Below are 22,462 nucleotides of genomic sequence, written 5' to 3'. Positions count from 1 at the left end.
AACGTGGCTTGTTGTACTAAAACACTGAGGGATGAATTTTGGCAGTACAGAGACACTTACAACCAGTAATAACAGAGAGAAGTTTAGTGTTTCTGTGTCGTACTTTTATTACATTCAGCCACGTTACGCTTTATTTAGGTGAAGCTTTTTGAAGCGGATTCAGAACCCCGAGCTGCATAAACACCACACATGAAGTAAATCCAGTTAAAAACAGACACATGTGGAGCTTTTAGACTGGATTTGATGGTTATTTTACACCGATGTTTGTTCGTGTCGTGAAACTTTAGTGATGTTTTATCGCTCAAGTCGAGCGCTGAGCAAATCGGTTATTTGCACCGAGGGTCGCGGTGAGAGCAAAGCTCAAAACGCTTCTCACGTCAGTGAACTAAAGGAAACAACAACTGCGACAAACACGTCTACGTTTTTGTATCACCGATAGTTGATCAATGCTTTTTGTATATAATTTAACATCTGTAACAACAGCACAAATCCCCACAGATAACCTACATGCTCCACCATCATGTTACTCTTTACTTTCGCTGTGTAACGCCCACCGTTGATGACGCAGGCTTGGTTCCCAAAAACTGGTGAAAACGCGGGTCGGTTCTCTACAAAACACCAAGGTTCGAAGAAACCTGAACTGAACCAGATCAAGAACCAGAGTTCTTTTGGTGGTAAAGCGATATGGATGTGACACTTAAGCACTGGCCCTGTTAATCCCCAAGTTAAGAAACAAAAAGACGATAGTTCAGCCTTAGAAATGCAACCAGCAAGTTCTCACCTAAACACAAGAGCTTATTTCTAAAGACCAACCCTCCTTACACATAATCACATCGTCACACAAGCTCCAAGTGCAGTACACTAACTTGTGTCCCCACAGTGGGCGGAACTTGTCATAAAATCAGCTATGACAAAGCCCACTTATTAAGAGGGACGATATACGATATGATTGGTCTCTGTAATAGCTGGACCACCAATCACTAACATTCTTTCCAGCAAGAACAGAGGCAGCAAAATTCTGACAGGAAGTAATTTAAGCCCTCACATTCCGACACATTGAATAGGCAGGTATGAAAGATGAACTTGCTTAGATTTGAATTTGTAATCAAATTCTGAGTAGATAAAATAACATTAGAAATGCTTACTTACACTGATCAGCCATAACATTAAAACCACCTCCTTGTTTCTACACTCACTGTCCATTTTAACAGCTCCACTTACCATATAGTTCTACAATTACTGACTGTAGTCCATCTGTTTCTTTACATACCTTTTTAGCCTGCTTTAACTCTGTTCTTCAATGGTCAGGACCCCCACAGGACCACCACAGAGCAGGTATTATTTAGGTGGTGGATCATTCTCAGCACTGCAGTGACACTGACATGGTGGTGGTGTGTTAGTGTGTGTTGTGCTGGTATGAGTGGATCAGACACAGCAGCGCTGCTGGAGTTTTTAAATACCGTAACCACTCACTGTCCACTCTATTAGACACTCCTACCTAGTTGGTCCACCTTGTAGATGTAAAGTCAGAGACGATCGCTCATCTATTGCTGCTGTTTGAGTTGGTCATCTTCTAGACCTTCATCAGTGGTCACAGGACGCTGCTCAAGGGGCGTTGTTGGCTGGATATATTTTTGGTTGGTGGACTATTCTCAGTCCAGCAGTGACGGTGAGGTGTTTAAAAACTCCATCAGCATTGCTGTGTCTTATCCACTCATACCAGCACAACACACACTAACACACCATCATGTCAGTGTCACTGCAGTGCTGAGAATGATCCACCATCTAAATAATTCCTGCTCTGTGTTGGTCCTGTGGGGGTCCTGACCATTAAAGAACAGCATGAAAGGAGGCTAACAAAGCATGTAGAGAAACAGATGGACTACAGTCAGTAATTGTAGAACTACAAAGTGCTTCTATATGGTAAGTGGAGCTGATAAAATGGACAGTCAGTGTAGAAACAAGGAGGTGGTTTTAATGTTATGGCTGATATCTTAGTCTTTTATCTTAATATAAGAGCTTAGGGCTTTATGATCTCTTATATACATTATTTCATTATTTATGCTAAATAAATGAAAGGAATTGTTTAATATGTAGATTTATTCCTACCTAATGTAATTACTTTATTTTATGCTGGATATAATAATAAATGGGACGATAATGAGAAAACTGCAGCCTGGGAGGAACTCCTGGGGTCTCCGCTTTAGGATTTGGACATAAAGAAGCACGTACAGTAAATCTCTTCAGGGAGTCACAGAGAGAAAGATAAAACAAAACAAATAATAAAGGTTAAGACGTTTCAGTGTCTGTAGCTTCAGAAATAATTCGTTTACACAGGAGGGGGAAGGAAACAAAATTTTTCAGAGCGGACAAACATATTGAATGCAAATTGCCGAAGCGTCTTAGGAAATAGATAGTTTATTAATGGCCCGCTCGGTTCATTATGCCGCCATGCTGGTGGCGAGCAGAGCAAAGCATGGTGGGTAATAGGCTTTGCGGGGCATAAACAATAACTGCGTGTTGCGGAAGGGGAGCCGGATTTATCCGGAGCTTAATCTTCTCTAACTGTGTGGGGGGCAAATGGAGACAGAAAGACAGTAAACTGTATTTGTGGAATCGATAAACACCGGCTTTTATTTACATTGATCAAATAAAGAAAACACACATTTAACTAGCGACCGCACGCCGAGTACAACATCAGATCAGAGCGCGGCGGCGGCTGAGGAATCATGGGAACCGTGGAGGTCTAATTTAAGCTTTCTCAGTCTTTTTTTCACAGCCTGAGGCAAATCAAACTGCTGCTTCTAACCTAATAAACCCCCCCGAGAGCAAAAAAAATGATATATATACTGTTAGTTTACAGATGGGAGGAGGAGACAAAAAGACGAAGCGCTTACCTTGGATCCCCGTTCGTTAAAAATGATCTCCACATCTAAAATCTTCCCAAATTGCTGCAGAAAGAGAGAAAAGATCAAATAAATAAACAGAAATATAAATATAAACACCAATTAGCCATAACAATAAAACCACCTTGTTTCTGCACACTGTTTATTTTATCAGCACTTTGTAGTTCTACAATTACTGACTGTAGTCCATCTGTTTCTCTACATGCTTTGTTAGCCTCCTTTCACCCTGTTCTTCAATGGTCAGGACCCCCACAGGACCACCACAGAGCAGGTCTTATTTAGGTGGTGGATCATTCTCAGCACTGCAGTGACACTGACATGGTGGTGTCAAAAATGGTGATGGAGTTTTTAAACACCTCACTGTCACTGCTGGACCAAGAATAGTCCACCAACCAAAAATATACAGCCAACAGCGCCCCGTGGGCAGCATCCTGAGACCATTGATTAAGGTCTAGAAGATGACCAACTCAAACAGCAGCAATAGATGAGCGATCGTCTCTGACTTTACATCTACAAGGTGGACCGACTAGGTAGGAGTGTCTAATAGAGTGGACAGTGAGTGGACACGGTATTTAAAAACTGCAGCAGCACTGCTGTGTTTGATTCACTTATACCAGCACAACACACATTAACACACCACCACCATGTCAGGGTCACTGCAGTGCTGAGAATGATCCACCACCTACAGAGAGTCTACAGAGAGTTCTGGCCTAAGATGAACTGGAACATCAACCGAGGCTTTCTTAACCATTAATGCCCAGCACTTGTATGTCTACGCACAAATTCCCACACACATACTTCAAAATCTTGTAAGAAGCCTTCTTAGAAGAGCGGCTGTTGTTCTAGCTCACGTGTCAAACTCAAGAGCTTAAAAGACGTATGATCGTCTTAAAATACACTGTAAAATCGTACATAAACTGCATCTCCCACAATACATGCCGATTTTGTGACCCGCACAGTGACCGCATCCCGCCACTAGATGGCAGCGTTTCCACATCAGTGTGTAACTGAAGCGGTTTTCCAACAAGTGATGCTGAGAAATATCTACAAATAATCCCAACATGTACAAGAAGAGAAAATTGAAGCAGAAGGATGAGAATTAAGTAAAAGATGAAAAAGTGAACACAAGTTTGTGCTTCAAGAAGAGAAACCAATACGTCTCTTGTGTTATGAGGTAAAGGAGTGCAATATAAATGTAGATATACATTATAAATATACAGTATAAATTTAGCATCTTCAGACCGAACAGAATTTAGCCTCCAAGAAAAACAACAAATCAGAGAAGGATATGTTACAATTGGCCCTTTGAGTGCCACCATAATGCATATGTGGCCCTCTGTGAAAATGAGTTTGACACCCCTGTTCTAGCTGAAATAGCTTTCAAAATAAGATCTCATAGTCAGGTGTCCACATACTTTTGTCCTTATTGTGTATATTATTTGATTATTGTTTTGTTTTTTGGTGTTCTAGGTCTTTATTGGTTTAAAACCACAGGGGTCTGGTCTGAAATTGTTGGAAATAAATACCCACAGGTGTTTAGACATGGTTACTGAGTGAACAGACTTTATGACTATCAGGCTTTTTGTATTACACAGAGAAACGCAATGCAGTGCAACACTCGTACGCAATACATGCAAACAAAAGAAAGACCGAGGAACTTTATAAAAGACGGAACGAAATAAAAAAGGAATAAAAATAGCACGTAATAAGGCAGGGAAACATTAAAAGTGCTGTGTAATCCGATTTGTGTTTCATACAGGCAAACCTTTTGTAAGCCAGAGCCCGAGTTGGCACTTTATTGGGCGCTGGATAGGTGTAGCTAATAAACTGGCATCCCAGTCTGTAATTACATAATGGCAGGCACAGAGCAGAGTTACACAACACGCACGCATGGGCGTCCATATATCATCAAATCATACACTGACATCTGACTAAAATAACATCTAGAGATGTAAGAGGTGGATTATCATACTACATAAACCTGTAATCTTAAAATACAGCTGTTTACTCAACAGCTGCAAGCTGGAGAGTTTAAATCCAGACAAATGCCACATCCATCTGTACCCATCTGTACCAAAGCCACTACCCACCATGCAAACAGCCGTGAAACTGGGCATACGTGGTACTTCAAAGAGAAGTGGATCCAAACCACTGGTACACTACGTGGCCAAATGTATGCGGAAACCCTCCTAGGTGTTTAACAGGAGTGTAAAAACAATTATAGGAAGAAATGTCAATGTGGTGTTTGCTCCAGGCAATGCCCTGACCCTGTGTACCCAGGAGTCCAGTGCCCCTTTTTGAAGTTCACTTCATTTACATTTTCGGCATTTAGCAGACGCTTTATCCAAACAGTACTGTGAAAGTCTATTGTCTAAGCAATTGAGGGTTGCTCAAGGGCCCAACAGTGGCAACCTGGCAGTGGCGGGGCTTGAACCAGCAGCCTTTCGATTACTAGTCCAGTACATTAAATGCTAGGCTACAACTGGTCTACTGGAATTTGCCTATAATAAGCTGGGTAGGGGTTATATAAGACCCCAAGTGAAATTCTTGGTTAGAATGTTAGAGAAACGTTGTCAAGCCAGTAAGTCTTGCTAACTTCATTTGTGGCAGTCCTAAAATGAGTGATTTTTAGGGTAACAGTTCATAATAATCATCCTATTATAAAAATTCCCATTTTGCAAGCTGTTGGCACCTAAAGGAGCCTAATGCCAACAACAACAAAAAAACTAAACAAAAATGTGTGCAAATTGGAGTGATTCTGTCTCTGTGGTACGCCTCATGACCGAGGTGCCAGGGGTAACCCCCAACCTGAGATTCTAATCCTAGATAAACCCAATTGCAGGAGACTTAAATTAATAAAATGTATTAATTTAAAGACTTTAATTAATAAAAGTAATAAAATGTGATAAATAAGCAAACCATAAGCTGCAGCCCAAAGTGGGACATGGGGCATTACTGGAGCAGAAACACTGCACTTACCAAGAAACACAGAAAACACAAATACAGACTCAAAAACAAGCATAAGAAAGCTTGGGTCCTGCTCCGCCAGCTACTCAGTCCACCACCAAGTTACAACCCAAACGTTCACCACAGGATCCACACAGGGGAACTCAGAAAACCTGTATTGGCAAAGCAACCTGAAAGCTGCCATGTCACCCATGGGCAAACTTGAGTGCCCAATTGTAGCATGTGATGACTGTGGAGGTTCTTAGAATGTTCTGAAGTGTAGTTCAAAGAAAACTACACATTCATTCAACCTGCATCTCACCATTACAGATATAATCAGAAATAAGATATAATAGATTATATGACTGCACTAAAGGGCTAAAAGGATGTAAAATTTATGACAAGTACACCTGCTGTATGGCATGAGTCTGTGCCCTTCTGCCTTCCCAAATATGGCCAGCAGAAGGGGCATGGAGGTGCATTTGATTGATGGTGCAGTTTGTCCTAACTGATAATCACCTGCACCTTGTTTTGTGTTAATTTGCTCCAGGTGGAGGTAATTCTATTTATCACAGTTTCTCTCTCACAGATTTGCCTTCTCCTCTATTGGCAACCTGCTTTTTGTCAAAAACTTGATGCTAGGCTTGGACCAGTCCAGTTTTCTGCTGGGGTTTAAGGCCAGCACACTCGCAGCACTTTTTGTGCATCAAAATGGACACGCCGCATGCATTGCCTTCCAAGGTTTGTTTCCTAGCACATACAGTGACAAACACTTTTCATTTCCTAGCTACTCCTGATTTATTCACTGCGGGTGTTTTTGTGTTTTTCATTTGAAACTCTGTATTGTTGTTCCTTGGTTGGGCATCCTGCAATTGGGTCAATTGTCAATTCTTGTAGGTGCAGAGCCAGTGGCGTAACTAGGAGCTCATGGGCCCCAGTGCAAAAAAAAAATTGGGCCCTCTCAACAAATTTCATTTATATATACTGTATATACATATACATAAATATACATATTGATCTAGTAATGTTAAGCAGGTTACACAGATTCCCAAAATCCCTTGCTGTGCACTCCCATGATTACATGTATTCTGATATTGGCTTTTAGTTAGTCGTGTTTTTACTTTCGTTATCGCCACACTTTACCGCTAGCATTAGCCACTTGCTACTAGAGGGTCATATACAAAACTAACTGCAGAACGTCCGAACGCACATGTATAAGCCGGGTGCTGCATTCTGATTGGCTGAGCTGAATGTCACTCACATAACGCCGCTCCAATATTATAATATAATAATAATAACGACCTGGCTAGTGCAGCCAATGAGTGCGGTGGGGGTTGAGTTCATGTCGTGGAGGGCACCCCCCCACGCCATGGGCCCTAGTGCACATGCACCCCTGGTAGTTACGCCCCTGTGCAGAGCTAGAACTGGTGCCTCAGTGCTAAATTATACTGAGTTTTAGCTACACCTGGCAACCATTTGGAAAAACCCTCTAATTCTGCATGTTAATTTGACTGCAAAGTCTATAAAGACATGATTTGACAAGGTTGGTGTATACTAGTCACTACCATGTAATCTGCTGTAAACATCTGTATATCATCTGGTACTCAAAACAAGCTGATCAAAAAAATCTATTTATATAGTAGGATACACAATATTTAACACTATCTGGCCAAAAGTTTATAGGCCCAACACAAAACCCTGACCTGACTGTCAATAACAAGCCAAGCCTGACCTCAAAACAGTTTTTTTTTTGGTCTGAACAGGCACAAATTCCCACAGACATGCTTCAAATGATTGTACAAAGCCTTCTCAGAAGAGTGGTTTGGGTTTGGTAAGTAAGGGAAAGGGGTTTGAAATGGTTTTAGAGTTGGATGCCCTATAAGCAGTTGTAGCCTAGAGATTAAGGTACTGGACTAGTAAGCAAAAGGTCGCTGGTTCAAGCCCCACTACTGCCAGGTTGCCACTGTTGGGCCCTTGAGCAATGCCCTTAACATTCAATATATAAAGCTCATGGTTGCGTGTCCACATACTGTGCAGCTGAATTAAACCCAACCCTAATTATTCATTCATTCAGTTTTTGTGGCTCTCCTATAATTAACCCTTCTTGTTAAATTCCCTTTGCGCTTCTCTCTCTCTCCTCTCTGTATACGATGAAAAGAACGTGACAGGTTCCTCCCGCAGGGATTCTGCTCTTCGATTGGGTGATTCGGCTCGCGCCGCGTCATTAGGAACCGGAGAGGTGAGGACGAGCGGAGCTCCTCTCCCCCTAACGATCCGAGAGCAGTGGAGACTTTTAATTGCTGTCTGCGTCCGCTGTATTATTTCATTAAAACCAATTACCGTGTCAAGCTTGCCGCGTCGCCTTCGTTTAGCCGCAATGGGGAGGAACTCCGCGCTCGGTGTTGGGAGACCGCGTGGATCAGGAGCGCAGAGGCTAATCGGCTAATAGCGGCTATTATTCTCACGGATACTGACTCCGTACAGTAGCTACGATACGAGAGGAGAGAGTGAGGCCGTGAAGAAGAACTGGTGAAGAACTGGGGAGAGTGGTTAACAATAGCTGTGTGTTGGTTTCGGTGGTGTTTATGTAGATGGCCCAAAGTATGTGGACACCTGATCATCCAGTTCCAAAAACAACACAAACTATTTTTTTCTTTACTATTCTGAAAGGGATTTTTATAAGGTTTTTAATTGTGTGGGCATTTTTAAGGTCAGGAATCTATGCTGGGTGAGATGGCCTGGCTCACAAGCAACGTTCCAATTCATCCTAATAATGTTTTAATGGGGATTTTCTCCACACAACTTCCCAAACCATTTGATTGTGGAGCTCGTATTGGCCATCTCATGCTTCCAAAATCCTTCTGGCTAGAATTTTAAAGTGTTCCTCTGCTAACATAAAAAGATACATAACACTAATACAGGAAACAGATCCGGTTCAAGTCCTGTGTCCACCAAACTGGAACGTTTTCCCAAATACCATGATTACCTTAAGTCCCAGGGCATCAGAGACGATGGTTTATAGTGTATTTCCCCTCACCTTTGGAATGCCCTCCCTGATCATTAAAAAGAGACTCAAAACCTTATATATATTTTATTTATGCATTTTCTCCCCTTTTTCTCCCATTTTAGAGCGTCCAATTGCCCGATTGCGTTATGCTTCCTCTCCACCAATGCCGATCCCTGCTCTAATTGAGGAGAACGAAGCTAACCCACGCCCCCTCTGACATGTGGGCAGCATGCCGTATGCATCTTATCACCTACACTTTGACGAGTGCAGTGCAGCTCAGCGTTGTGTATGGAGAGACACACCCTGAGAGCACTCTTTTCTCATCTCTGTGCAGGCGCCATCAATCAGCCAGCAGAGGTCGTAATTGCACCAGTCATGGGAGAGAGACCCTATCCGACTTAGTCCCGCCCATATCTGAACAACAGGCCAATCATTGTTCATGTGGCCACTGAGACTCAATACCATGTATTTGAGATCCCAGCTCTGGTTCCGGCTCTGTGTTTTTACTGCTGCGCCGCCTGAGCAGCCCTTATGAGTAAATTTTAATTAATGAAGTGATTGCTGCTATCTTTTTAAATTGCTTATTCATTATTTTTGTAGTGATGTATTTTATCTTGTGGCACTTTGTGGCAGATTTGCTTCAAATGTAAAGTGCGTTACAATTAAATGTATTATTATTATTTATTATTATTAATGCACTGTGTATTCTGACACCTTTCTATCAGAACCAGAATTAACTTCTTCAGCAATTTGAGCTACAGTAGCTCATCTGTTGGATCGGACCACACAGACCAGCATCAATGAGCCTTGGCCGCCCATGACCCTGTCGCCGGTTTACCACTGTTCCTTCCTTGGAGCACTTTTGATAGGAACTGACCACTACAGACCGGGAACACCCCACAAGAGCTGCGGTTTTGGAGATGCTCTGACCCAGTCGTCTAGCCATCACAATTTGGCCCTCGTCAAACTCGCTCAAATCCTCACGCTTGTTCATTTTTCCTGCTTCTAACATCAACTTTGAGGATAAAATGTTCACTTGCTGCCTAATATATCCCCCCCACTAACAGGTGCCGTGATGATGAGATCATCAGTGTTATTCACTTCACCTGTCAGTGGTCATAATGTTATGCCTAGTCTGTGTAAGTGGAAAAAAATACCATGAAGTTGAGTTTTAAGATATAAACCGAAGCCTGGATCTATCTGTTACAATGATCTTCTCTTACTCCCAAGTATCTCATAAAGCTTAACGCCTGTCTGATTAATGAACCTGCTTTGGTGCGTCTAATTAGCCGATTTAACTTAGCGCTGCTAGATGGTAGCTAATCTCCCTGTCCGTTTACTTACGGCGAGCTTGTGGTTAACAAAGCAGTTAGCTAATTACCGACACTAGCTTTCCGTCTCATTCGTTCTAACTCACTGGTGAGAGCGTGGCTGAGCAGTCCTGCTAAGTTCGGTGATTGAGAGAGTCATTAGCATAAGCCTGGCTAACCTTTGATCATGCTAGCAGATGGAGTTTATAGTAGCAGAACTGGCACAATTTGGTAGTGGGACAGAACTCGGGCCTGGGAGGGGCAGCAAAATGGCCATATTGCTTCAGTTTGCTTTGCTTTGCTTTGTGTTGTATGTGCTATGTGCTAGCGTGACGCACCGCGGTACTTCGCGGTACTTTTGAGCAATTACTGCAGCAAAAAAACACATTTGGCTTAGCGGCTCGACGTAAGTCTGGCTCAGACAGACAAAGGGAAAGTTTAGATGGAGATACATTTCCTGGCCAATTCTGGCTGCTAGAAACTATCAATCCACCCCCCCTCCATCACCACCACCACCCAGTGTTGCCAGTTTGTGTGCGCGCACTGGTTTAATAACCACCCCCCACCCCCCATCGTCATAAATCCATAAGCCGCAAACACTTTCTCCACACATACAAAGCCCGCCAGCTAATTACCGCTGCGCTCCGGCCCCCATCCAACACGCCGAACAATAAAGCCGACGACTCGAGGGGGGGTTGATACGAGGCATGTTTTATTCATGGACAGCTTTGCTGTAATTAATACTGGACCTATGACAGGATTCACAACTGCACTGTGTGTGTGATCACTGGCCCAAACTAATGAGGGCTGCTCAAATGAGCTCGCCAGTCAAGATACCAATCGCTGATAGGCGTGGTCATATTGAGCTACTGGACAAAAGCTCAACCCAGCTGTAAACATAAGCAAATATTTTTTTTCCGTTTAACCCGAATGTAGTCAGTGATCTGAAATACTGTATATCTGCTGCCCAACATCTGCAGCGTTAGTTGTGCGCTGGAACTATGGGACTGGTAATAAAGGAGGGGGTATAGTGGGTAATTTAGCACTGAACAAAGTGCATCTGTAAATAGTTTGGACCAGTAATGTGGAGCCGATTTGCATCTCTGTTGGACAATAGCAGTAACAGAAAGTGGTATAGGTCCTGACACAACAAGCCCTTTAGAAAAGCTAGTGATCTTTCTACATAGACACATTTCCCATCATCCTATATACTCCTGAGAAGAGGGTATGTCTAAATTCTTAGATTCCTTAAAATGTTCCTACTGAGGCGCCTTCATTCTGAGTGATAATCTGTGTGAAAAGTGTTTGATGCTTCCTCAGCGCTAAGGGCAATCCCAGCATTCAGTGCGGCACGTCTTTTCTCGCAAAAAACTACAAACATGGTGGACGAAAGCGGAGCAACCAATGGCAACCAATTCTCATTGACGTTTAATTTGTATAAAGGTGCACAAGTGTCGTTTATTTGTAAATTCAGGCTCGTCAGGGACAGTTTAACTGTTTTCGGTACACAGAGGGAGACGTTAGCTGGCGTGCTAGCGGGTTGTGCCGCCTGAGGCTAAATGTGTTAGCTTAGTAAGCTAAAACTGGGATAAGCAAAAAAAATATATATACAGTGTATCACAAAAGTGAGTACACCCCTCACATTTCTGCAAATATTTCATTATATCTTTTCATGTGACAACACTATAGACATGAAACTTGGATATAACTTAGAGTAGTCAGTGTACAACTTGTATAGCAGTGTAGATTTACTGTCTTCTGAAAATAACTCAACACACAGCCATTAATGTCTAAATGGCTGGCAACATAAGTGAGTACACCCCACAGTGAACATGTCCAAATTGTGCCCAAATGTGTCGTTGTCCCTCCCTGGTGTCATGTGTCAAGGTCCCAGGTGTAAATGGGGAGCAGGGCTGTTAAATTTGGTGTTTTGGGTACAATTCTCTCATACTGGCCACTGGATATTCAACATGGCACCTCATGGCAAAGAACTCTCTGAGGATGTGAGAAATAGAATTGTTGCTCTCCACAAAGATGGCCTGGGCTATAAGAAGATTGCTAACACCCTGAAACTGAGCTACAGCATGGTGGCCAAGGTCATACAGCGGTTTTCCAGGACAGGTTCCACTCGGAACAGGCTTCGCCAGGGTCGACCAAAGAAGTCGAGTCCACGTGTTCGGCGTCATATCCAGAGGTTGGCTTTAAAAAATAGACACATGAGTGCTGCCAGCATTGCTGCAGAGGTTGAAGACGTGGGAGGTCAGCCTGTCAGTGCTCAGACCATACGCCGCACACTGCATCAACTCGGTCTGCATGGTCTTCATCCCAGAGGGAAGCTGACGCACAAGAAAGCCAGCAAACAGTTTGCTGAAGACAAGCAGTCCAAGAACATGGATTACTGGAATGCCCTGTGGTCTGACGAGACCAAGATAAACTCGTTTGGCTCAGATGGTGTCCAGCATGTGTGGCGGCGCCCTAGTGAGAAGTACCAAGACAACTGTATCTTGCCTACAGTCAAGCATGGTGGTGGTAGCATCATGGTCTTGGGCTGCATGAGTGTTGCTGGCACTGGGGAGCTGCAGTTCATTGAGGGAAACATGAATTCCAACATGTACTGTGACATTCTGAAACAGAGAATGATCCCCTCCCTTCGAAAACTGGGCCTCATGGCAGTTTTCCAACAGGATAACGACCCCAAACACAACCTCCAAGATAACAACTGCCTTGCTGAGGAAGCTGAAGGTAAAGGTGATGGACTAAACCCAATTGAGCACCTGTGGCGCATCCTCAAGTGTAAGGTGGAGGAGTTCAAGGTGTCTAACATCCACCAGCTCCGTGATGTCATCATGGAGGGGTGGAAGAGGATTCCAGTAGCAACCTGTGCAGCTCTGGTGAATTCTATGCCCAGGAGGGTTAAGGCAGTGCTGGATAATAATGGTGGTCACACAAAATATTGACACTTTGGGCACAATTTAGACATGTTCACTGTGGGGTGTACTCACTTATGTTGCCAGCCATTTAGACATTAATGGCTGTGTGTTGAGTTATTTTCAGAAAACAGTAAATCTACACTGCTATACAAGTTGTACACTGACTACTCTAAGTTATATCCAAGTTTTATTTCTATAGTGTTGTTCCATGAAAAGATATAATAAAATATTTGCAGAAACATGAGGGGTGTACTCACTTTTGTGATACACTGTATATATTTTTTTTTTTTGTACTGTACACCTGTATATGTATAAGTGACAAACAGAAAGGTATTCTATTTTATTCTTATATATTCTATTCTATTTTATTCTTTAATATTCTAATTTATTATACTCTCTTCTATTCTATTCTGTTCTAATTGAATCTATTCTAATTTATTCCAATCTATTCTATTTGAATCTGTTCTTTTCTAATCTGTTCTATTCTAATCTATTTTATTCTATTCTATTTTGTTCTGTTCTATTGTATTCCATTCTATTATATTCTGTCTTTGCCATTTTATCAATTTTCTAAAACAGCTTTTGTTTTAAAATAAATGTGAATTGAACGAATGAATCTGTAGTTATATACTGATTATGGTTTACACATCACTTATTGAGATTGTTCTTGGTTTTAACATTGAGTCCTGGAGCAGGAACCTACTAACTCAGCTGGTTACCCAGGCCAGTAGTCATTGGCGACAAACAACCACCACTTCGGAATTTATACATTCGATCTATAACCAAATAGACAAATCAGGTCTATGTGGACCCTACACACCCTTCTCATTCATCATTCCAGCTGCCGCCATTGTGCAGGCTTATGGTCCAACTAGCCGGGAGAATGGGTATGAGAAATCATTCTAAATAAGAACCCCTCCTTAAATAGTCTATGTGCATTGTTGCTGTAGGTGTTTAAATTGTCTAAGTATTTATGTGCCAAAATGTCAAAGAAAAATCTCCATTTTATGTACATTTAATGGACAATAAAGTTTTCTTATCTTGTTTATTGACTCTTATTAGTAAAAAAAGACAAAACAGTGTTAGTGTTTAGAGAATTCAGTCACCTACCCCGAACATCTGTCTGAGGTCTGGGTCTCGGAAGCGGAAGGGGATGTTGGAGACGTGGAGTCGTTTGGGCTGCTGCTTCTCCGGCGACTCTAAAGACGGCAGCGTCTCTGTTTGCGTCACGTCATCTGTCTGAATAAAAGATTTTTTAAAAATCATGAGATTGCACTTTAAATTTTTTGCTGGCTGGTATTACAATTGGCACACTCAAAAAAATTGGGACGGGGGACAAAATAGCGTTAAAAGTTGATAGAATATTGAAGCTTCAGTATTTTGGATAGTTCCACAATAAGAAAATGAACTGGTAACAGGTGAAGGAATCGTCACCACCTTCAGTTCAAAAAGAACGTTTCTTAATAAAAGAACATGATCTTTTTGATCTTTTACCATCTACCGTACATAACATTGTGAAAGGATTCATGGAATCCACGGAAACTTCAGTCTGTGTAGAGCAAGACTGGCAGCCAGTGTTAAATATACACAACCTTTGAGCCCTCAGATGGAATAGCATGAGAAACCATCATGCTACAGTGATAAATATAGCCACGTGGGCATGGGAGTACTTCAGAAAACCATTGTCAGTTTGCACAGTCTGTCTTGGCATCAAAAGATGCAACCTAAAACCCTGTTACATGTCATAGGTGGCCCCTGGCCCACCCTCCAGGACTTGTACTCTTCAAGAACCAGGTAACAGGAAGGACAAATCATCGCACCCTTGACACAACCTTTTAAACTCCTCCCCTCCAGCAGTCACTACAGAACCCTGTGAACTAGAACTACCAGACACAGAGCAGTTTCTTCTGTTGTGTCACCACCCTTATAAATACCTGTCCAGTCATATCATCTGCTAGAATATAGCTAATTCACAATTGGTCCAGGTACTTATTACACCCGACTTCACTACAATATCATTCCCTTGTCTGATGTACACCGGTGGTTCACAACAGGGGGCCACAGTGAGCCCAGAAGGGGGTCCTGCTGCATTTTACATAGAAAAAATACACGTATTGGAGGGAAATATCAAAAGGCTGTTAGCATACAGGAGCTCTCTGATGTCATATAAATCTATTTTAAATAACCAATCGTCTGTGTTGGGTCTTCACCCACCACCACAGTGCAAAGGCCAATAGACAAGGACTACGATTGGGTCTGATTCAGCTGTATTTTAGGGATTATTCTGGTCTTTCTGGATGGGTTATCACTGAGATCTTGGGAGAACGTCAGCAGGATGACCACACAGTTATTCTAACTTATGTCTTAATTTGTGGTTTAATTAGGTCCTGGATCTCCTTGTTCTTAGTTCAGTGGTTAAGGGACTAGTCTAGCATTCAAAAGGGAGTTTGTTCAAGCCCTACCACCAAGATGCCACAGTTAGGTTCCCAAGGAAGGCCCTTTGGATAAAGGCGTCTGCTAAATGCCGTAAATGTTTGTTCTCACAAGCTCTGCAAGCACTAGCACATCAACCCAAATCCAAAAATACCAAGATTCATTCATTATGGATCCAAAAGGGGCTAATAAACAACACACTTTGTTATCCTTACTGAAAGAATAAGTGGAAGCGATTGGGATTGACAGCAACTCAGCCATGAAGTGGCTACATGGTAGCCACGTAAAATGACAGAGCGGGGTCAGCGGATGCTTAGGAGCATAGTGCATAGAGGTTGCCAACTTTCTTCATTTTAACTTCATGTGGCCTTCAGATTAGCTCAAGAACAGTGTGTAGAGAGCTTCATGGAATGGGTTTCCATAACAGAGCAGCTGCATCCAAGCCTTACATCACCAAGCGCAATGCAAAGAGTCGGATGCAGTGATGTAAAGCACGCCGCCACTGGACTCTAGAGCAGTGGAGATGTGTTCTCTGGAGTGACGAATCACGCTTCTCCGTCTGGCAATCCAATGGATGAGTCTGGGTTTGGCGGTTGCCAGGAGAACAGTACTTGTCTGACTGCATTGTACCAAGTGTAAAGTTTGGTGGAGGGGGGATTATGGTGTTGGGATGTTTTTCAGGAGTTGGGCTCGGCCCCTTAGTTCCAGTGAAAGAAACTCTTAATGCTTCAGCATACCAAGAGATTTTGGACAATTTCATGCTCCCCACACACCATATAGACAAAGGTATTGGGACATTCAGTTCCGATGATCGTCACAACGCTGTAATAGGAAGCCACTGTTGCAACAAGTCAGTTCTTTCCTAGATAGTCCATGACCAACTGTGATTGGTATTACAGAAAAGTGGAACTCAGTCTTAAAGTGCCAGACCACATAGAGTTACAGAGTTGTCAACAAGCACTGAGGTGTATGGTGCATAAAAATCACTAGCATACTGCTGTCTCACTTAACTACAGAGTTCCAAACCTCCACACAACTACTTTTTACTCAATTAAGTGACTAAAAACATCCACAAACAGAAACTGCATTGATCTTTGTGCTTGTAACTGCATTCAGTATGGTTGGTTCAACATTCTTGTGACGGCATGGAAGTAAAGTATGTGTGTGTGTGTGTGTGTTATAGCTCATGTCATGTTTAAATGAATGGCATGTCATTTAGATGTAGTTACAGCATCATCAATGAGACATTTACACACATCTGTACAGACGTGCCACATCAGGGAAAAATGAGCCGAGCCCCTGGCTGGCACATGGGGACCCACAAGCATCGTTCAGAATCAAGGACACACACACACACACACACACATACATACATTTAGAAAAAATGAAGGCCCAAAGCATGTGCTGCCAATGTTTCTATCATAAAGCAGCTGTAATGATGTAATGATGATGATGATGATCAGCTGCAGATGATGCCGGTGACAAACAGCTTTTGTCTCCCAGCCTATCATGACCACTGCTTAACAGTTGCTTAGACCAACACACACACACACACACACACACACACACACACACACACACACACACACATACACATACACACCTCTGGCTGAACTGTGGTTCACCTACAAGGTCATGTCATTATACCCTTATCAGTCCTGTCACTTTTTCTCCATTCATCACACGGTCCAATAAAACCACAATCAAATATTCTACAACCACAGCAATAAAAAAACAACAACCACAGTGATAAAACAACAACCAAAGTGATAAAAAAGTGATAAAACAACCGCAGTGATAAAAACAACAACCGCAGTGATAAAAACAACAGCCACAGTGATAAAAACCACAACCGCAGTGATAAAAACAACAACCGCAGTGATAAAAACAACAACCACAGTGATAAAAACAACAGCCATAGTGATAAAAACAACCGCAGTGATAAAAACAACAACCACTGATAAAAACAACAACCGCAGTGATAAAAACAACAGCCACAGTGATAAAAACAACAGCCACAGTGATAAAAACAACAGCCAGTGATAAAAACAAAAACCACAGATAAAAACAACACCCAAAGTAATAAAAACAACAACCATAGTGATAAAACAACCATAGTAATAAAAACAACCGCAGTGATAAAAACAACAACCATAGTGATAAAAACAACCATAGTGATAAAAACAACAACTGCAGTGATAAAACAACCATAGTGATAAAAACAACAACTGCAGTGATAAAACAACCATAGTGATAAAAACAACAACTGCAGTGATAAAAACAACCGCAGTGATAAAAACAACAGCCACAGTGATAAAAACAACAACCACAGTGATAAAAACAACAACCGCAGTGATAAAAAAAACAACCATAGTGATAAAAACAACAACCGCAGTGATAAAAACAACCATAGTGATAAAAACAACAACCATAGTGATAAAAACAACAACCGCAGTGATAAAAACAACAACCGCAGTGATAAAAACAACAACCATAGTGATAAAAACAACAACCATAGTGATAAAAACAACAACCGCAGTGATAAAAAAAACCGCAGTGATAAAAACAACAACCATAGTGATAAAAACAACAACCGCAGTGATAAAAACAACATACAGTGATAAAAACATTAACCGCAGTGATAAAAACAACAACCATAGTGATAAAAACAACCATAGTGATAAAAACAACAACCATAGTGATAAAAACAACAACCGCAGTGATAAAAACAACAACCGCAGTGATAAAAACAACAACCATAGTGATAAAAACAACAACCATAGTGATAAAAACAACAACCATAGTGATAAAAACAACCATAGTGATAAAAACAACAACCATAGTGATAAAAACAACAACCGCAGTGATAAAAACAACAACCGCAGTAATAAAAACAACAACCGCAGTGATAAAAACAACAGCCACAGTGATAAAAACAACAACCATAGTGATAAAAACAACAACCACAGTGATAAAAACCACAACCATAGTGATAAAAACAACAACCGCAGTGATAAAAAGATCAACCTCAGTGATAAAAACAACAACCATAGTGATAAAACAACCATAGTGATAAAAACAACCGCAGTAATAAAAACAACAACCATAGTGATAAAAACAACAACCACAGTGATAAAAACAGCAACCGCAGTGATAAAAACAACAACCATAGTGATAAAACAACCATAGTGATAAAAACAACCATAGTGATAAAAACAACAACCACAGTGATAAAAACAACAACCATAGTGATAAAAACAAACGCAGTGATAAAAACAACAACCGCAGTGATAAAAACAACAACCGCAGTAATAAAAACAACAGCCACAGTGATAAAAACAACAACCATAGTGATCAAAACAACAACCACAGTCATAAAAGCAATAATAAAATAATAAAAGCAACAACCACAGTGATTAAACTACAACCACAATGAAAAACCCAACAGTCATAGTGATAACAACTATAGTGATAAAAACAACAACCACAGTGATAAAAACAACAACCGCAGTGATAAAAACAACAACCATAGTAATAAAAACAACAACCACAGTGATAAGAACAACAACCACAGTGATAAAACAACAACCATAGTGATAAAAACAACAACCGCAGTGATAAAAACAACAACCATAGTGATAAAACAACAACCGCAGTGATAAAGACAACCGCAGTGATAAAAACAACAACCATAGTGATAAAAACAACAACCATAGTAACAAAAACATTAACCGCAGTGATAAAAACAACAACCGTAGTGATAAAACAACAACCGCAGTGAAAAAGACAACTGCAGTGATAAAAACAACAACCATAGTGATAAAAACAACAACCATAGTAATAAAAACATTAACCGCAGTGATAAAAACAACAACCATAGTGATAAAAACAACAACCATAGTGATAAAAACAACAACCGCAGTGATAAAAACAACCGCAGTGATAAAAACAACAGCCACAGTGATAAAAACAACAACCATAGTGATAAAAACCACAACCGCAGTGATAAAAACAACAACCGCAGTGATAAAAACAACATCCGCAGTGATAGAAACAACAACCATAGTGATAAAAACAACAACCGCAGTGATAAAAACAACCGCAGTGATAAAAACAACAACCTCAGTAATAAAAACAACAACCATAGTGATAAAACAACCATAGTGATAAAAACAGCAACCATAGTGATAAAAACAACCACAGTGATAAAAACAACAACCGCAGTGATAAAAACAACAACCGCAGTGATAAAAACAACATCCGCAGTGATAAAAACAACAACCGCAGTGATAAAAACAACAACCGCAGTGATAAAAACAACCGCAGTGATAAAAACAACAACCTCAGTAATAAAAACAACAACCATAGTGATAAAACAACCATAGTGATAAAAACAGCAACCATAGTGATAAAAACAACCGCAGTGATAAAAACAACAACCACAGTGATAAAAACAACAACCGCAGTGATAAAAACAACAACCATAGTGATAAAACAACCATAGTGATAAAAACAACAACCGCAGTGATAAAAACAACAACCATAGTGATAAAAACAACAACCGCAGTGATAAAAACTAACGCAGTGATAAAAACAACAACCGCAGTGATAAAAACAACAACCGCAGTGATAAAAACAACAACCATAGTAATAAAAACAACAACCATAGTGATAAAAACAACAACCGCAGTGATAAAAACAACCGCAGTGATAAAAACAACCGCAGTGATAAAAACAACAGCCACAGTGATAAAAACAACAACCATAGTGATAAAAACCACAACCGCAGTGATAAAAACAACAACCACAGTGATAAAAACAACAACCGCAGTGATAGAAACAACAACCATAGTGATAAAAACAACAACCGCAGTGATAAAAACAACCACAGTGATAAAAACAACAACCTCAGTGATAAAAACAACAACCATAGTGATAAAACAACCATAGTGATAAAAACAACAACCATAGTGATAAAAACAACCGCAGTGATAAAAACAACCATAGTGATAAAAACAACAACCACAGTGATAAAAACAACAACCGCAGTGATAAAAACAACAACCATAGTGATAAAAACAACAGCCATAGTGATAAAACAACCATAGTGATAAAAACAACAACCATAGTGATAAAAACAACCGCAGTGATAAAAACAACAACCATAGTGATAAAAACAACAACCACAGTGATAAAAACAACAACCGCAGTGATAAAAACAACAACCATAGTGATAAAACAACCATAGTGATAAAAACAACATCCGCAGTGATAAAAACAACCATAGTGATAAAAACAACAACCGCAGTGATAAAAACTAACGCAGTGATAAAAACAACAACCGCAGTGATAAAAACAACAACTGCAGTGATAAAAACAACAGCCACAGTGATAAAAACAACAACCATAGTGATCAAAACAACAACCACAGTGATAAAAGCAATAATAAAATAATAAAAGCAACAACCACAGTGATTAAACTACAACCACAATGAAAAACCCAACAGTCATAGTGATAACAACTATAGTGATAAAAACAACAACCATAGTGATAAAAACAACAACCGCAGTGATAAAAACAACAACCATAGTAATAAAAACAACAACCACAGTGATAAAACAACAACCATAGTGATAAAAACAACCAGAGTGATAAAAACAACAACCACAGTGATAAAAACAACAACACAGTAATAAAAACAACAGAGTGATAAAAACAACAACCGCAGTGATAAAAACAACCATAGTGATAAAAACAACCAGTTATAAAAACAACAACCATAGTGATAAAAACAACAACCACAGTGATAAAAACAACAACTATAGTGATTAAAACAACAACTATAGTGATTAAAACAACCACAGTGATAAAAACAACCATAGTTATAAAAAGAACAACCATAGTGATAAAACCAACAACCACAGTGATAAAAAATGTCCCAGTAACCAACACCTATAGTGATAATTCAGAAAGCTCCTGCAGCTAATCTAGCAGGGTAAAGATTTACTGAGCTGATTTGATAAGTAGGTTGAAAGTGCCACATTAAAAGTCATTAAGCTCTTTGGTAGAACCTACTTTAACACCATTGTTTGTGGTTAAAGATGTTATGACCTGTAAGAAATGGGTGTGTCTTAAATAGTTGTACCTGTACCTGTAATTATTCTGTACCATCAATCACACTGTCAGTGCTAAACTAAAGCAACAGGATCTACACCACTGTGTAAGAACCACATACAGTGTATCACAAAAGTGAGTACACCCCTCACATTTCTGCAAATATTTCATTATATCTTTTCATGGGACAACACTATAGACATGAAACTTGGATATAACTTAGAGTAGTCAGTGTACAGCTTGTATAGCAGTGTAGATTTACTGTCTTCTGAAAATAACTCAACACACAGCCATTAATGTCTAAATAGCTGGCAACATAAGTGAGTACACCCCACAGAGAACATGTCCAAATTGTGCCCAAATGTGTCGTTGTCCCTCCCTGGTGTCATGTGTCAAGGTCCCAGGTGTAAATGGGGAGCAGGGCTGTTAAATTTGGTGTTTTGGGTGCAATTCTCTCATACTGGCCACTGGATATTCAACATGGCACCTCATGGCAAAGAACTCTCTGAGGATGTGAGAAATAGAATTGTTGCTCTCCACAAAGATGGCCTGGGCTATAAGAAGATTGCTAACACCCTGAAACTGAGCTACAGCATGGTGGCCAAGGTCATACAGCGGTTTTCCAGGACAGGTTCCACTCGGAACAGGCTTCGCCAGGGTCGACCAAAGAAGTTGAGTCCACGTGTTCGGCGTCATATCCAGAGGTTGGCTTTAAAAAATAGACACATGAGTGCTGCCAGCATTGCTGCAGAGGTTGAAGACGTGGGAGGTCAGCCTGTCAGTGCTCAGACCATACGCCGCACACTGCATCAACT

At 40.8% G+C, this 22,462-nt stretch overlaps 1 protein-coding gene across 2 annotated transcripts in view; it reads right to left on the bottom strand.

Moving 5' to 3' along the window:
* LOC134334430 (RNA binding protein fox-1 homolog 3-like) overlaps nucleotides 1–22,462 on the bottom strand; it is a 177,951-nt gene that overhangs the window by 57,573 nt on the left and 97,916 nt on the right. For both annotated transcript variants that reach the window (XM_063016747.1, XM_063016741.1), the window contains exons 3-4: nucleotides 14,210–14,338; nucleotides 2,898–2,951 (exon numbers count right to left, since the gene is read on the bottom strand). In XM_063016747.1, the coding sequence (XP_062872817.1) occupies nucleotides 2,898–2,951; nucleotides 14,210–14,338 (183 nt within the window). The remainder of the gene's footprint in view (nucleotides 1–2,897; nucleotides 2,952–14,209; nucleotides 14,339–22,462) is intronic.

The sequence above is a fragment of the Trichomycterus rosablanca genome, chromosome 2, assembly GCF_030014385.1.
Source record: "Trichomycterus rosablanca isolate fTriRos1 chromosome 2, fTriRos1.hap1, whole genome shotgun sequence".
NCBI classification, from domain to species: domain Eukaryota; kingdom Metazoa; phylum Chordata; class Actinopteri; order Siluriformes; family Trichomycteridae; genus Trichomycterus; species Trichomycterus rosablanca.
This window is presented reverse-complemented; position numbering and strand designations above follow the sequence as displayed.